Source organism: Orcinus orca, chromosome 16 (genome assembly GCF_937001465.1).
Source record: "Orcinus orca chromosome 16, mOrcOrc1.1, whole genome shotgun sequence".
NCBI classification, from domain to species: Eukaryota; Metazoa; Chordata; class Mammalia; order Artiodactyla; family Delphinidae; genus Orcinus; species Orcinus orca.
In genome coordinates, this window is record NC_064574.1 from 84,031,411 (window position 1) to 84,048,641 (window position 17,231).

At 60.6% G+C, this 17,231-nt stretch overlaps 1 protein-coding gene across 1 annotated transcript; it reads right to left on the reverse strand.

The window, feature by feature from the left end:
* Positions 1–3,251: 3,251 nt before the first annotated feature.
* FSCN1 (fascin actin-bundling protein 1) lies at positions 3,252–13,055 on the reverse strand. Its single transcript, XM_004268954.4, has 5 exons — positions 12,099–13,055; positions 5,762–5,918; positions 5,549–5,670; positions 5,134–5,301; positions 3,252–4,670 (listed from the first exon to the last, which is right to left on the reverse strand). Exons 1-5 carry the CDS (start codon positions 12,928–12,930, stop codon positions 4,468–4,470), a joined length of 1,482 nt encoding a protein of 493 aa, XP_004269002.1. The 5' UTR covers positions 12,931–13,055; the 3' UTR covers positions 3,252–4,467.
* Positions 13,056–17,231: the final 4,176 nt, after the last annotated feature.

Genomic DNA, 17,231 nt, shown 5'->3' on the forward strand with positions numbered 1-17,231 from the left:
TCAGTAGTTGTGGCACACTGGCTTAGTTGCTCTGGGGCATGTGGGATCTTCCTGGATTAGGGCTTGAACCCGTGTGTCCTGCATTGGCAGGCAGATTCTTAAGCACTGTGCCACCAGGGAAGTCCCTCTCTTAATTCTTAAAGTAACAATAATGATAGTAATAGTAAACCTTTCAGAGCAGCTTGCCCAGTTCCAGGTTCCTGGAAGGTGGGTCTCCCTTCCCCTTCTGGGGGTCAGGCCTGGACTGGGGGGAGGGGGCGGGGAGAGGAGAGCAATTTCTCTTCCCCCCATCTCCTCACGGAGAATCAGCCTCCTCCTGGTTAAGTTCAGGGGCCCCACTAAAGGGCTGGGGCTTCAGGCCAAATGCTCAGCTCCAGCCTACCCTTCCCAGGCCTGAGCCCCTTCTCCAGGCCTCCTTCTGCCTGGGGAGACCCCATCTGTTCCCTTCTCCTTTCGCTGCCCCGGAGGTCTCAGAGCCCCTCCCCCATCTGACAGTCTTGAGGCCCAGGGAACCAGGGGTCCGTCGCTCAAATGAGGGAAACTGAGGCCAGAGGGTCCCCAGGAAGTCCAGAGTGGCGGGGGTCCCTTTGTAGCCTCACCTACCTTACACTTCAGTGTGAGATACGAGCCCCAAGGTCACTGGAGGTCACCTCTCATACTTCGCAATTCTGGCAGAGGCCCTGGGGGAAGCAGGGCCCAGCCAGGTCTGGGATATCCTCCACTGAGGTCTCCCCAGAAATGAACAGGGAAGGAGCCTGAGCTGGGGAGGGCAGGGGGCTTGAAGTGTCCTGTGGAGATGCACCTAGGAAGTTCAGAGGCTTCCCCCCACCAGGGGGGACCACCTGTGTCCTGCTGGGGCTGGAGCCCCCAGCAGGGCTTGGGGTCCCACCCCAAGACGGACCTAAAGGACCAACCTGTGGAGATCCCAGTTTACTCTGGCCAGGTTACATCCTGGGGACCGCAGCTGCCCCCATCTGCCCGGCCTCCGGCAGTCCTGCCCCTAACAGGGAAAAGAGCCATGGAAGGGAAGAAGGGCTGCCTCTCCTTCCTTTTTTCTTCCTTACAAGTTTAATTGAATGTTTTTCTTCTGACATGATCTTTTAGGCTCACAATTAACCCCAACGAGTAGCTTGGAGCACTGGCTGCAGCTGCCCAGACTCACTGGGCATTTCTCTAGGCCTTGATGTCCCCATCTGAGCAGTGGGAGCCTGGCCTCTTGCTGGCCCTCCATGGCAGGCTTGGGGGGAACCCAGCCTCAGAACTGTGGGGCCCACTGGCCCCTGACCCAGCTGGAGGTGAGAGGAGCTGCAGTCAGGATCTGGGAAAACTGAGGGGAACGGAGTCCCCAGGCACAGTGGTTGGAAGCCTGTGGGCTGAGTCAATGCAGGCTGGTGAGCAAACCGTAAGCTCTTTGTTCCTGTGGGCTGGTCCGTGTGCCTGTGCCTGCGTCCACGTATGTCTCTACGTGCATGCGTGTTGTGTGTGCACTGGGCTCCTGTACATGCCTGTGTTCCTGTGTGCACTCACCCATGCATGTACACAAGCCCGTGTGCGTGTGTGCAGGATCACACAGTGACCCTTGTGAACTGGGAATCGCTGAGGAAGAACCGCATCCTTTGCTCTGGAATCTGCGCCCTGGGGGCCCCAGAGCCAATTCTGACGGGGGGCACCTTTCGACCAGGACACGGGGAGTCCCGGTGCGTGCGCAGGAGTGAATCTGGTGGTCCCCACGGTGCTCCATTTGCGCCCCCGGGAGTGTCTGCCGCCTTCCGGTAACGCCTGTCGCCTCCACGTGGGCCTAGAGACAATGGCCTCACTCAAATCCACTCTTCATCCGGGACCCAACCAGGCCCCGCCCCAAGGTTCCTCCCACTTGACCTTTGCTCGTGCGGTTCCCTTGCCCTGGTTGCCTTTCCTGTCCCTAGTATTGGGTTAGGCCCCCCTCCTCCCTAGGTGTGATCAACCTCCCCCACCAGCCTTTGCGCCTCATTCGCGGGGTGTGTGTGGGGCGGGGGAATAAGCCCCTGTAACGCGCAGTCACTTGCTCTGCGCCCATTTTTGCAGAACGCGTGGAATTCAGAATCAGTGCCTGGGCCTGGCTGGGAGGATGCGGGGAGGGGTGCCTGCATCATTCCAGGACAGGTCATTCCTGCTCCTGGGCAGGCGCCCACCCCGGGCACCGCAGGGAACCACCTCGCTCAACCTCGCTCAACTGCCCAACTGGGGACCCCTCCCTGAGCCCCTTCCAGTGCATCCCCATCCCTGCAGTCTGGAGGAGCTTGGCTCCGGAGGACTCATCTGTTCCCTTCCACGTCACTGAGACTTTTCTGGCTTCCAGCCTGGCTTTAACAGTGGTGGAGGGTTGGCCGCCTGGACCCCGCTGAGAGCCCGACGTCCCTTTGTAGCCGCCATCTGTGCTTGTCAATCTCGAGACTCCCGCCCCCAGGGACCACCAATCACAGCGCAGGCATCCCAGTTTCGTCATCAGCAGCCAATCAGCGCTTCTGCTGACAGCTCAGGCCCCTCTGGTCCCGCTGCCCCCGCAAGACGGCCACACGCCCAAGTCCATCTTCAATCACCGCCTACTTACTGGACACCCATGGGGCACCCCGTTCCACCCTCAAAGCTCTGCCTCGCTACTCTGAACCTCAGTCTCCTCCTCTGTAAGATGGGAACAGGTATGCTCTGGGTAACATGATACTGCATAGAAGGGCCCAACCCAGCGTCTGCCTCTCTGGAGTCCCTGCAGGGCTGACCACCTGGAGGTCTGCCAGGGGCCGCGACCACAGGGTGGGCTCAGGACCCAGGTCCCCCCTCGAGGTTGGAAACTTCCTCAGCTTCTTATCTGCCAAATAAGAGAAGTGCCTCCCCTCCTCCCCAAGCTGGGCCTAGGGGTCCTGTTCTCATGAAGGCGTCCTCCCTGGACTCCAAGCTTAGGTCATCCAGCTGACTTCTCCCAGGGCCTGTCCTCCAAGGGCGCCCAGACAGCACATCCAGGTCCCAAGGGGCCCAAGCCTGCTGTGTTGGCGTGTGGACGGATGCACACAAGGCCCCCTGCAGTATGGAAAGGGGGCACCCAGGCCCCGTACCTCCAAGCTCGTCAAGGCACACGTGCCAAGGCAGGAGGAAGTCCGCTCTGCTGGTTTGTGTGGGCCTGACCTCTAACTCGGAAACCTGCAGCAGGAGGGTTCCCAGGCCCACCCCTGCCACCTGCCTTCACCCCCAACACACACACACACCAACCCCAGGGGTGCAGACTTGCGTTAACTTTATTTTGCTCTTTCCAGTCTGAAGCTACTATCATGGGCATTTAGAGTTATACAAATGACACTTACAAAAAATAAAAGACCAAGACACCCAGAGTGAGATGCATGGTGGACACTAACCAGAGGGGAAGGGAACTGGCAGGGGCGGGGCTAGGAGCCAGGGACCAGGGGGCTTCCACGGGGCTCCCGGCTGAGGGCGACGCCCAGCTTCATCCTGCCGAGACCCGGGAGTCCAGTCAGAAGAGGAGCACCGATCACACCAGGGGCCCTGGCTGAGGCGGTGAAGGGCCCAGCACCACCAGGTGGGGACACAGGCCTGGGGCCCAGGCACATGCGAGGGAGGGGGCCGGTGAGAGCCCCCGGGAAGGTGGAGGCAGGTTCTGGATTCGGGGAGGCACCCCACCTACCCCACCACTAGTGGGCGGAGGGCACTGAGGCCCGGAGATGCTGTCTCAAGACTACCCCCCCATCAAGACCCCTTGAAGACCACCCATGGCTACAACCAGGCTTGCCTGGGGCTCCTCCAGCAATAACATTTCAATGAAAAAAAAAAGTTACTGATTCGGTCATTTTCTGCTTCCAGTCAGGCCAGAGTGAAAGAAAAGAGGCAGGAGCAGGACCCCCGGACCACAGCAGGATGTGTGTGCAGTGGCCAGGCCCGGGCGGCCACCAAACCAATCCTGCTCCACTCACAGGGGCCTGGAGCCAGCCCCGTGCTGTCCACCAGCTGTCCTCCTGACAAACACAGGGATGGCGCCCCGGGGGCCACCAACCGGCCTGGGGCAAGAGCTTGGCTCCCGGGAAATGGGGGAGGGGGAGGTTCAGGAGGGGACAGGAGATTCCAGTTACACCCCGCCACTCCCAGGAGCTGAGCTCGGGAAGGCCTCCCAGCCCCCCACTCCTCCTCGGCCTCTTCGGGGAAATAAGGCTCAGAGTTGTCTGAGGTCAGAAGAAAGAAGTTCCAGCCTCGCCCAGGGCAGAGAAGAGAGAGCAGAGGGATGTGAAATCCCTCCAAGGACCAGGTCACAGCCTCTGACCTGCCCAGGGGTGGCCACGTGGGACAACAGGTGAGGGCACCATTTGCTCTGGGTTTCCAGTTTGAAAGGCAAGGGGCTCGCCACCCACAGCAGAGCCCACCTGGAGAAGAGAGTTAGCAGGGCGGGTTGGGCAGGGTGGGGAGGGGGATGCCGGCGGCGGGGCCCTAGTACTCCCACAGCGTGGTGGGGTCGATAGTGTCAGCGCAGGCCTTTAGGACCCCCGCGTGGTCCCCCTTCAGGTAATGCCCGCCCACCTTGATGGCCACCTTGTTGTAGTCACAGAACTCGAAGAAGAAGTCCACAGGGCTGTCGCTGCTGCTGGTGACGGAGGAGTCGTTGCCCACCATCCAGTACTTGCCTGTGGAGTCTGCAGCAGGGGCAAGGGGAGGCCCCGTCAGGCCCTGCCTGGGCTCTGCTCCCCACCCTCCAGTCACGGCTTCCAGAATGGGGGTGGGGTCTGTTACATCCACCCAAGCCTCGGGCCCATGCTGGACTGGAGTCCCTTACCCCGCCTCCCACCAGAATTTTGGTCCCATAACTCGTGTGTGACCCCTCCCCCGCCCAGCCTTTTCAGAATCCCGTCTCCCTCTCTAGCTCTATCTGGGGTGGGCCGGACATCTCCCTCCTGTACAGACAAGAGGGGAAGGGGCTACCCGCCCCAGCCTGGAGCCTCTGGTGTCCAGATGGGGCCTGGCCCAGGCCACGTCACAGGGTGGCCAAGCCGAGCCCCAAAGCCAGGCTCAAGTGGGGCAGGGGTTTGCTCTCTGTGTCCAACATTGGCTCCCTGGGCCCAGGGGGTCCCACCCGGCACTGCCCACAGGAGAACCTGCCTTTAATGTTGTAGGCGCCATCTCTGAACTCCAGCTGGAAGACGTCGTAGTTGGAGCGGTTGGCGTCCAGGGTGCCTGTGACCTTGCGGCAGCCGATGAAGCCATGCTCCCCACGGAATACGATGATGGGGCGGTTGATAAGCTTCATGAGGAAGAGCTCCGAGTCCCCTGTCCCAGGAGGTGGAAGAGAAGTGAGCCTCATGGGGTTGGGCGTGGACACCCAGGGTGTGGCTCAGAGAGGGAGAGTGGGAGTCTGGGGTCACACAGCATGCCAGCCCTAGGGTGAGGCAGGGTGGTGCCAGTTTGGGAGGATGCCCAGCACAGGGCAGGCTTCGGGTGGGGTTCGTAAGTGACCATGGCATACAGTTAGACCCTCCAGGGAACAAGGGCTTGAGGTACGCCCCCAGGTGGCTACCTGCTGTCTCCACCGAGGCAGCCAGCTGGCCGTTCTTCTTGGCCGTCACAAACTTGCCATTGGATGCGCGCAGTATGATCCTCCGATCACGCCACTCAATGTCAAAGTAGCAGCTGGCATCCCTGGGGGTGGCGGGACAGGGTCAGGCGCGCCCCACAGGAAGGCCAGCCTGGGCGAGCGCGGGCAGTGACAGGCAGGCAGCGGGGCACTCACTTGGTGGAGGCAGTGGACTGCACACCCCCGGTGGCCGTCAGCGTCCAGTACTTGCCCGAGTGGGTGCGGAAGGCGCACTTTTTGGTGTCGCGGTCGATCTCCAGCTGGAAAGTCTCTTGGTCGGTCTCTTCGTCCTGATTGGCCGACAGGTCCATACCTGCTGGGAGAGCCTCCAGCTAGTACAGGGACCCCCACGCCCCCCCAGTGCTGGCTGACCCTCAGCCCTGCCCGCACACACCAACACAGCAGGGGGCTGCTGAGACCCCACAGTGCGGCTCAGACCCCTCGGCCTTCACGTCAGAGGGCGGAACCCAGGATCCCAGGCAGGACAAGTCAAGGGCCAAGGCCAGCTAGGTCCATTTACACATCACATTCTCTGATTACAGAAGTAATACCTTCCAACAAACCAAATGCAAAAAGATATTGTTAAAAAAAAAAAAAAAAAGATATTGTAGAACCAACTGGGAGACTCTCAACGTGGTCCAGGAGTAGAGAGCATGGATTAATTATTGTTAATCATGTTGTCATTAAGTAAGAAAATGGCCTTGTTTTTTAGAGATACACACAAACATTTTGAGATGAAATGCCCTGATGTCAGGGATTTGCATTAAGTACAACCAGAAGCAATGAATAAAGTGACAGGGAGCTAGTGTGGCAGAATATTGCAGCTGGGGGAGTCGGTATATGGTAGTAGTTCATGATATCCTTCCTGCTTCTGTGTACGTGTCAAGAGAGTCATAGCACACGTTCCCTTCAGGGAATTTAGAAAACTCATAAAAGCGAATTCACACACACCCCCATGCCCACCACACCCCCAGAACGCCACCGTGAACGGCGGGCGACCACACACTCCTAGCCTTTTCCCCGTGCGCTCACATATGCATCTTCTTGACCTTCAAGTGCATGCATGCTACAGAGCTCGATTTGCAAATGATTTGCCTAACACCTTTACACGTTTCCATGTCCCTAAATCGTCTGTGAAGGGGGTGGCTTCCGGGGTCTTGCTCCCACAAGCTGCAGCCATGTCGTTTTGCACATCCGTATGGACTCCTCCAGATAAAACCTGAAGTGGGATCTTTGGTCCCAACAAGTTCACATCCCCAGGCGCCATGGATCCTAAGGGCCTCAGCAGCAGGGTGAGTTGGGCCTTGAGGCCTTTAGGAAGCCGGGATCAGTGGCGGGCGGCAGGTGTCCTTTTAGATGAGGTGAGGCTGGCGGGTGGCAGAGGCTGGCGGGTGGCAGAGGCTGGCGGGTGGCAGAGCCTGGGGTCTGAGCACCCCCAGGCCCTCCCCCAGGACCCATTCTTAGTTCTCCAGCCACCACCCAGAGGGCCTGAAAGGTGTCAGCCCCATGCTAACCGGGTCTCGTGTCCCATGTCAGCGCCACCCCATCACGAAGGAGAATGAGGCAGAGAGGTGGTGCCCTTGCCCAAGGTCACCCAGAGAGAAAGCTAGGGGTCCAGGGCTCTCGGGAGGAGAGATGGGCAAACTCAGGCCTCCTGCCACGCCCTCTCCCCCAACCCTCCCTCCCCTCTGTGGACTGGTGGATGTGGCCTCCACGGGTCACTCTGAAGCAGACCCTCACAACGCTTGGGCTTGACCCTCCAGGCCCCCTGGGTCCCCTTAGCTACAGTGTCAGGGATCTGCTGACTACTGAGGCCCCGGGGGTAGAGGTGAGCTCGATCCCCCATCACGCCCCAGTGAAGCACGGGGCGAGGATCAGCAGGGGCCGGGCCTTCTGGTGCCCGAGCCACCCAGAGGACGACCATCCTCAAGGCCACACCAGGAGCACAATGTGGGGCTGGGCTCCATTCCTGCTCAGACCTCGCCCAGCAGGCCTGCCCCACCCGCTGCTGCAGAGCTGCCACCCCCAGCCTGCCCAGCCACATGGTACCACCTGCCCAACACGTGGCAGGCCGGCTGACGGGAAGGAAAGAACAGACGAGGAGGAGCCCCACCGGGCACACCTCAGCAGCAGAAAAGACAGACAGGGCTCCCCAGAAAGAGGGGCAAAGGGGGCAGGGAAGGGCCCCGAGTGGCAGTCAGATCTCTAGCACTGACCAGCCTACCTGACATAACAGAGGCTTGCCAGCGAACAAGGCGCTCGCCAGCCTGCCCAAGGACAAACACGGCAAGTGCAAGGGCTCCTTTTCAATGAGGCTTTGGTTCCTGAGAGCTTAGCCAGCCCTGCGCTCCTGCGGACAGCCCTGGGCTTGACTCCTCCCAGCAATTCCACAGAGTTATTTCCAGGAACAAAGGGAGCGGGTACCTCCTCAGGGCCACACGACCACCACCACCTGCTCAGCCACTCAGACCCCATCCCGCCTGGGTGTGTCCAGTCCTGGAACTGGTTTGATAAACAGGCCTAGGCCAGCCCGCAAGGTATGCAAAGCCGGGGCCAGGCGCCCTTGAGTGCCTCCCCCCACGCAGCCTCAGTTTCCCTCTCTGCCTGTCAAAAGGGCCCGGTCTGAGATGGAAAGGATTTAGCAGCCCAGTGCCAAGTAGACACCAGGTCTTCCGCCCGCAACAGGAAGGGGTGGGAAGAGTATCCCCTCCCCATTCCAGTGGGGTAACTCCTGGCTCCAAGGCCCTGCCCAGATGGGAAAGGCCCCACTTGGAGTGGGGCCTTGGAGTCTCTAATTAGAGCTCGGTTACTATGGGAACAGGGTTTTCTTCGGGATTTTGCTTTTCATCAACAGCAGCACAAAAAACCTGAGTCACAGGCCCACAGGAGCCCTGAGGAGGCAGGAGATGCGGGGGCTCAACAGAGCCCATGGGCACATCCCCCCGACCCGCTCCAGAGAGCACAACTGAGACACCGGGCCCCGGCGTGTCCCCCCACATCGTGGCTTTCCCCATCTCGAGCCTCTGAGCCATCCTGTACAGTGGCTTGGAGGGAGCACCCCCTCCCTGCCAACACACTTCATGATCCCCACCCCCCTCAGCCTTAGCAGTCCACATATTCCCCTGGCTTGTTCAAATCAGGCACTCTCCACCACCCCCATTCAGTTTAAGGGAGGGGGCCCAGAAGCATCTGTGGCCTCACCTCACCTCCCCTCTTCCCAGTCAGCTCTTGCCACTACCTGACCACTTTAAATCCCTACTCCGTCCTTACACAAGCTGTTCCCTGGGCCTGAAATGCCCTGCCTCATCAGGAGAACTCTTACACATCCTGCAAAGCCCAGCTTGACCAGCCCTTTCTCAGCCAGCCAGCCTCACCTTTGAGCGGCTGGGACTGGGCACTTCCTGAGCATGGAGTCCCCAGGGCACAGCTGGCCAGATGCAAAGAGGCTGTGAGACCAGGTGGGAAATGTGGTGAGGCTCTGCCCAGGGTCTGGCTGGAGCCCAGGGCAGGTGAGGCTCCAAAGTAGCATGAGTACTGCTCACTCAGTGGCCCTGCCATCCTCCATCCCTGCCCAAGCCACGTCCCCACCTGTGTGGTCACAGCTACAGCACTTCCCAGGACCTGGGATAGACACGTGCCATCTGCCTGGTCACATCAGCTCTTGGGACCCCCACTCCCTGTGGCCAATCCTGCCTCTAATGTAGGCGGTGATGGCCTCCTCCCAGAAATACAGTCTGGCCGAAAAGAATGTGCCCAGGGCAGCCCTGGGCGAGCCCTTTACAAATGGGGAAACTGAGGCCAGAGAGCAGGCTGCAGCTTCAGGAGGGAGCACCCCACCCCCACCAGGCCCGGCCTGTACAGGCCTACGGGGATGATGATTCACTTCCCCCAGCCAGCTAAACCCAGGATGCTCCTCCTTCCTGGCTGGCGTTTCCCAACATGTGTCGGAAGCACAGCTGAAGCCTCCTTGCCACGCAGGCCTGTCCAAAATGGCCTCTGCAGACACACCCCCCAAGCCCATGCCGGCTCCAGGTCCTCTGGTCATCCTCCACCCCACAAAGAAGACCCGAGGTCAGCCAACATCAGAACGAGATGAGGACCCCAAAATCTGAGGCCAATGTAGCTCCAATCTTTGCTCTCAAATCTCCCTTCCCTTTAAACGCACAGATGAGCCAGCAGCTCTCCTGGTGCAATTTCCGTCTCCTCCTGCCCCATCAGCTTGAATCACACCATGACGCCACCAACGAGCTTTACTAGAAAGGAGAGGGCACCTGCCCAGGCTCACCAGTGCCTGCCAGAAACACCCCCAGGATCTCTCTGCTCCTTTCTGGCGCCAAGGGCTAGGGCCAGGGCCACGCGTTCCTGCCACACCTTCCCCAGGGCAGGTGCTAGATGCAGCCCAGCAAGCATGGAGCATGCCTGCATTGATGAGCACCCAACCTAGGTCCTGTGGCCCTGCCGGCTGTTCCAGTCCCATCTACCAACCTCACAAGCTTCTGTTCAGCCACCCTGGGCTTTCTGCTCCTTCCTGCCTCGGGGCCTTTGCACAAGCTGTTCCCTGTACCTGCAACACTGTTCCACACACCTGATACATGCTACCTTCTATTCATCCTCAGGTCAGGTCAAGTGTCCTCCTCAGAAAGGCACCTCCACCATCTAATCTGGGACCCTCATGTACTTCCTGGACGCCCAGACCTTTGCTTGACACCTCTGGGATGTTCCTCATGTCTCAGCAGAACATTGGGCCCAGCAGGGAAGGATCCAGGAGATGCCCATGTGCTCACCACTCAGGCCTCAGCATGTCTCACTTGATAGGGGCTCAGTGTTTGCTGAATAGGTGGGGAGTCCTGCCCCACCTCGTACTGTGTGAGGCTGGAAAGGGGAGGACCTGTGCCCCAGAGGCTGGGAGGCATCAGGGGGTCCAGATAAGGGCTCGTTCTGGAGTCAAACCCAGTTCTTCATGCTTCTTACTTGCTGTGTGATCTTGGGCACATGGCTGCTCCTCTCTGGGCCTAAACCTGCCCATCTGCAGGATGGAGGAAATACCACCCACTTCAATCAGCACACTCGGGTAGGAAACTGCCACCGGGCTGCAACCTCCTTGGCAGAGCCAGGTCAGGAGGGTGGCCGTCAGAAGGAAGGTTGGGGGAGGCTGGGCAATGACTGGGCTCCCATCCAGCTATCTCCAGAGGCTGGGGTCCAACTTCCCGGCTGAGGAGCCAGACACCCACAGGTTCCCCCAAAGGAGGGGCGAGGGCGCCAGAAGGAAGAGAAGCCGCCTACGGGGAGAATCTAAGAAGGGAAAGAGGAGGGTTCACTTCTGGCGCGCAGGCCAGTAGGAAATCGCCAGGCCAGCGGGAGGCCCCGGGAGAGGACGCATCGAGTTGCAGCCAGTTGTTCCAGGCGGGAGTCTTGGGGGTGGGTTCAACCGAGGGTGGGGGGGCTTCCCGAGGGTGCCGGGCTGGGGTCTCCGGGCTCAGGCTGAGACCGCTCTCTGGCTCCCGCAGAGCAGAGGGTACCGGCCAGGAGACGCGCGCGGGCGCGGGGCGGGGTGCCTGGCGGGGCGCCATCCACGCCACGCCGTCCCGGGGCTGGGGCGCGAGCAGAGAGGCCGCCTTCTGGGGCGGCTTCGGACGGGGCACTGGGCCTAGGGGCGGCGCGGGGGGTCCTCAGCAGGGGGGAACCCGCAGAAAGTCGATTCCTTCCCCCGCCCGGCCGCATCTGGTTTTCCCATCTGCAGAGACGGAGCAGGACAAAGGGGGCGAGGGAGGGCCTTGTCGACGAGCCCGCCCCCCTGCTCACAAAGGCCGCGGCCTCGAGCGCGGGGCGGACGCGGGAGGAGGGGCTGGGGGGGGGAAGGGCAGACACTCTGGGCACCCCCCTCCAGCAGAGGCCAACCCCTCCCAGCAGCCAGCGGAGGTGGAGAAAGGCCCGGAGGGAGGGGAGGTGGACGCGCACCCTGCGGAGATCAAAGGCTACCCCCATCCCGCCCGCGAAAGGCGGCCTTCATGGAGCGGGGGCGCGCCCCGCGCCTGTTGCGACCCCTAGTCTCCGCCCTGGAGCCAAAGGCCCACTGCCGGGGGGAGGGGCACGAGGAAACAGGCGAGGGGCGTCCCCTCCCCACGGGCTAGGCCCACGGATGCGAGGGAGGGATCTGCGCGCGTAGGGAGGACCCAGATCAGGCCGAGGGTTCGGAGGGTGGCACAAGGGGCGGCGTCTAATCGCGGCCTAGGAGCCCCAACCTCAAGGCGGAGTGGGGGTTATGCAGCGGCACCCAAGGATGGGCAAAGCCCCACCCCTCGCCCTTTCCTGGGGATCGGAACGCAGGTCCCGCGGCGGGGTGGGGTGGCCCGCGCGCCCAGCGGGGGCGCACCGGGCGTCGCTCAGGATTGCAGCGGCGCCGCGGGCGAGAAAGGGCGGGAGGCTGCGGGGACTGGGGTGGGGTTCGCTTTGTGCATGGCCCAGAGAGGCGGGGGACGGCGTCCCCACTCACCCTGGCGCGTGGACACGTTCCTCTCGTTGGCCGCCTGCAGCACGACCTGGGCGCAGCTCTGTTCCAGGGCGAAGAGCTCGTCCTTGCCCACCTTGGTGGCCTTGCCCGCCTTGAGCGTGCCGCTGGGCCCCGACGGCGCCAGGTAGCGGCCTTCGCAGTCGCGGAAGGCCACCTTGCCGGAGCGGAACTCGAGCGTGTAGCCGGTGGCGGGCTCGGGGTGCGCCACTAGGCGCCCGTCGTGGCGCAGGAAGCGGTGGTCGGCCGTCTGCAAGCTGTAGCGCTGGTCCTGGAAGGCCAGCGTGATGAGCGAGTCGACGCCCCAGGGCACGTCGCGGTCCACTGCGATCTCGTCGGCCGGCCGCGCGCTCAGGTGCGCGTAGCGCTTGCGGGCCAGGCTGTAGATGGTCACCTGGGGGTGCATGGCGATGTGCACGCTCCACTTCTCGGCCGGCGACACGGTCTGAGCGAAGCACGACAGGCGGTCCTCGGTGCCGCCAAAGTAGCGCCGGTGCGCCTCAGACTGCAGCGACCAGCGGCCGTCGTCGTGCGCCACGATGAGAAAGCGGCAGTCGGCACTGGGCACCTCGTGTTCGCAGGTCACGTTGCCATCCTTGTCCGCCGCCAGGTAGCGGCCCAGGTGGCTGCGCAGGCACACGGCTGCGCTGCCCGCCTCGTCGGGCGGCTGTTCCAGCGTCCAGATCTGCTTCTTCTTCAGGCTGCTGGCCGACGCATTCACCTTGAACCCGAACGTCTCGGCCGTCAGGTACTTGTTGCTGCAGTTAATGAGACCGAACTGGATCTGCAGGGCCTCGGCCGTGCCGTTGGCGGTCATGGTGGCGGCGGGCAGGAGGCCGGCGCGGCCCGGGAGGTCGGTGGCGGGTCCCAGCGGCGGCGCCCTGCTCCTTTGTTCAGTTGCCGCGGCCGTGCGCTCACCCTCAGCAGCTTTACAAAGCCGGCCCGTGGCGCCCGAGCCTCTTTATAGGCGGGGTGACGTCAGCGTCGCGAGGTCCCGCCCCCGCCCCGCCCCGGGGCTCGCGGAGGAGGGGGCACCGGGGCCCAGGGAGCGAGCTGAGTCGCGCAGGGTCCCGGAGGGGCGCGGGTGGGGGCTGGGCTCGCCGCGTTCCCTGCTCGGCCGGCCTCTGCAGTCCCCCCTCTTCGGGCCGCCGACCCCTCCCCGCCAATGCCAAGGCCTCGCCCTCGCAGCACCGCAGCCTGAGGACTCACCCAGAGCACGGGACCCCTCGGAGGCCCCGCACCCCAAGCCCAGCCGGGAGGAAGGCCGAGCCAGGTTTGAGGTTGTGACAGAGACCGCAAGACCACAGAGCACATCAGTACTAGGGCGGAGCGGCCTGGAGGCTCCTCAGAGGAGGTGGCTTTAGAGCAGAGCCTTGAAGGAGCTGAGAGGGGACCCTCCAAGGGCCTGTGGGCGGAAGAGTGGGGGGCAGGCCAGGAGCTGGGGAGGGGCCTGCAGACCCCAACTCACCCAACCCAGGCCTTGCAGCCTCCAGAGCGGGGGCTGGGGTTCCCCGAGGCTTCCCTCCCAGGACACTGCCCTGAAAGCCACGCAGACCCTTCCCTGTGGCCCAGGCACCCAGCCGGGCTGGCCCAAATAGGTCTCCGTGGTAGTGGCTGAGACAAGTGGCAGTGTGTCCACTCTGAGGATGCAGAAGCCACAGGGTTCTGGTGAGGTTCTCCAGGCATAGAGTGAGCAGCGTGCCCTTTTACTGAGCAGGTCAGAGACGTGCTCCGGCTCAGGCAGTACAGCCCCAAGGGGCGGAACCCAGGTCTCCAGCCCCAGGGGCCAGCGTACCTCCCACTTGATACCCACCCCCAGGTCCCCACTGCATTGGATGCAGAGCCTGGCACACAGGAAGGGGCGACGCTGGCTACAGCCCTCCTTTAGGACCTCAGCTCTCCATCCTCCTCTGTCAACGTGGATATTCCCTACAGATGCCCACCCCCGACCCTGTAGAGGAACACTTCCCTTTTCTGAGCATCTCCAAAGGCCAAGACTTTTGCTGGGACATTCCCCACATGCCAAGCAGGCCCCTGGAATGCCAGCATGACCACAGGCTGCCCACAAGGTCTCGAGGCCAAAGGCAGAGGGCACTGAACTAGCTCCTGGGCTGGTTGGTCTGTGCCTGTGGCTCCCCCCAGGCAACCTCCTCCAGGGATTTTTATCTTTCAGGGTAATTTTGTGTTACTTTCCCATCATTTGGGTCAAATGGGTTTACTGGCAGGTCCTTGAGCCCCAGGCAGGCACTGCCCACAGCATCCCCTCCCACAAAGCTCACCTCTGGAGAGATGAGAAATCAAGTGTCTCTTTTTGAGGTCATCTAATAGACTTGAAACCCAGGGTCTCGCTGGCTGTGTGACTGTAGGCAAGTCACTTAACCTCTCTGAGCCTGTTTCACCTTTTGTAGAAGAGATTCAAATCCCCCATCTCAGGGTTGTCTGAGAGTCCCTGAGGGCATGGAGCTCAGCAGACACGGTCCCTGGCCACCCTCAGAACCCATTCCAGTCCCCAGAAAGCCCTAGTAAGGGAGACCCCAACCCTCTGGCCAACTACCAAGGCTCAGAGGAGAGGGAGCTGAATAACTGAAGGTTGGGGGCGGGGTCCATGCTGGCAGCAGGACTGGAGTCTGCTGAGACGTGCCTGCTGGGATGGGGGCTGGATGGCATCTCCCTCCTGGCTCTGCAGCTCCCCATTCTGACCCGAGTCCCCCTCCTACAACTTAGCAGCATGGAGGCCAGGAAGGAGGCTGCGGTTGGGGGCTCCTGCCTCTCAGTCAGGCCAGGAGTGGGAGCGGGTCCAGGCCTTCCCAGGTGATGCTTTTGGCAGAAAGACTGGTGAGCCCGGCTGGGTATGGTGGCAGCCAGGGTTCCTGCATCGGGCTTCCTGGGCTCAAATGCACATCCCTGGTTCGTGGTTTTCCCATCTCTAAAAAGGGCATAATGATAGCACCTGCCCCAGGAGAGAAGCTGAGAGGACAGAAGGAGCTGTGAACGGGACTGAGGGGGCTCCCGGGACGTGGCATTCGGTTTTCAAACCAGGAAGGTCTTGGGCAAACGGAGACAAGTTGGTGACTCCACACATCAGGCACCTAAAAAACAGTGCCTAGCACGTGGTCAGTGCTCATAAATGCCAGCTGGTCCTGGGAACTGTCCTGGGGACGGGCCAGACTCCCTCCAGCCCCCAGGGTCACCAGGAATCCCCAGGACCCTAGTCCCGTAGTCAGAGCGACGGTGGAGTACAAAGCTTTAGGATCAGTCGGCCAGGAGCGTGAGCCTTGTGCCGATTTGCTGAATAAATTAAAATCAAATGGAGCAGTGTGGGGGAGGGCACATAGAAAGGGGACCTTGGATTTCCCTACAGATGAGGGCAGTCCAGGTCGAGTGAACAACACAGAGCCTGAAGTGTTGGGGAAAATCAGGTTAGTCCTGAGACTGGGGGCAAGGGGCGGTATAGGGGTGAGTATATGAAGAGCTGAGGTTCGTTTCAATAGGCGTGGAGCTAAATTAGTATATTTAATTTTTTTCTGAACAGACAATATATTCACATGGTTCAAATCTCCCAAACCCTAAAAAGGCTTTTGTCCTCCCCCTCCCCCCATTCCCACCCACTACCTCCATACCTGCTGTTAGATTGTCTCCCTTTCCGTGAACTTCAAAGACAAGCAAACCTGCATCTGTATTCGTGTAAATCCCTGCATCTTTAAACAGTATTTTCAATCCTGCTTTCTTACTTGCATCTGAACCCAGTCTCTGCTTCAGTACCTGAGTGCCTTCCTTGTTCTCTTTCACAGCTGTGTAATGTTCCACTGCATGAATGTGCCATTTATTTAACTGCTGCCATGTGGATGGACACTTGGGTTGTTGCTATTGATGCCCTGCTTTGGCCAGAACCTCCTCCCAAGAGTGATGCCCTCAACCACAAACCAACATGTGTTCATGTTTCTCTTTACCCAGCAGGCACCATCTAAAAAATTAAGGCTGTCCAGTCTTGGCTTGAATGCCTCTGGTGATGGGGAGCTCACTCTGTCCTCTGTCCAAAGCCAATATGGGTGATACGTATTTGCCTTGTTCTAGCTTGGGAGGAGATTGGGGGGGTGAGGGAGCCCTGGCTCACAGCAGCTGCTGGGAAAGAGGGGTCTCCTGTGTACAGGGAAAACTACCAGATGGCTGAGTCTCATGAGCATAGATCTTTGGATGAGGGCAGAGGGAAGCATCTCAGTTTTTTTTTAAATTATTATTATGATTAATTATTGCCGAAAAGCCAATATAGGAACAAAATCTTAGGTCAGTTTGGCAAAAGAGCATTTTCAAAACTCCTTCCCTGCTCTGCACCCATGTTCCCGCCTCTTCCATTCCCCGAGTCTCAGTTACACTGGGCACTTCTGTGTCCAGTGCAGTCACATGGTCCTGTCTGCAGGCTCCACCTTGGGTCCCTCTGGGGAAGGACAGGAACACGGACGCTGTGTCCCTGGGCCCCACGGGAACCCAGGCGCCACCTGAGCTGCCCGGAACAAGGGCATGGCACGGGGAGAACGGAGGTGCTTGGCTGGGGCCAGGCCTGAGCCGCTCCCAGGCTGGCCGCCGGGCGCCCTCCTGCCTGGTCTGGGCAGGAAAATGAGGCCACCAGGAAGAGCTGCTCAGCTAGGCCTGAACCCAGTTCCCCGAGTGAGGATTCTGAGCCACAAAGACTCAGACTCCTCCCCCATCCAGCAGGCTTGGAGAATTCCCTGTGCCCACCCACCACTGATGGTCAGGGGCTTCCTGAAATGACATCCTGGGATGCATCCCAGCACAAAAGCCAAGGAGCAGAAGCTGGAGGCGGGAGGCCTTGACTTGGCTCCCGGCTCTGACACACACTTGCCATGGGACCTTTGACAGGTTACTTCACCCTCAGTTTCCTCACCTGTCAAATGGAAATAATAATACATGCAGAGTTCCTCACGGACAACACAGAGGTAGGTATAAAAATGGCACAGTGTTTGTAAAAGCAACAAGCAAATGTCTTTACCTGTCAGAAACACTCCCTAAAGGAACCTCCCTGGCGGGCCAGTGGTCAGGACTTGGCACTTTCACTGCTGAGGGCCCGGGTTTGATCCCTGGTCAGGGAACTAAGATCCC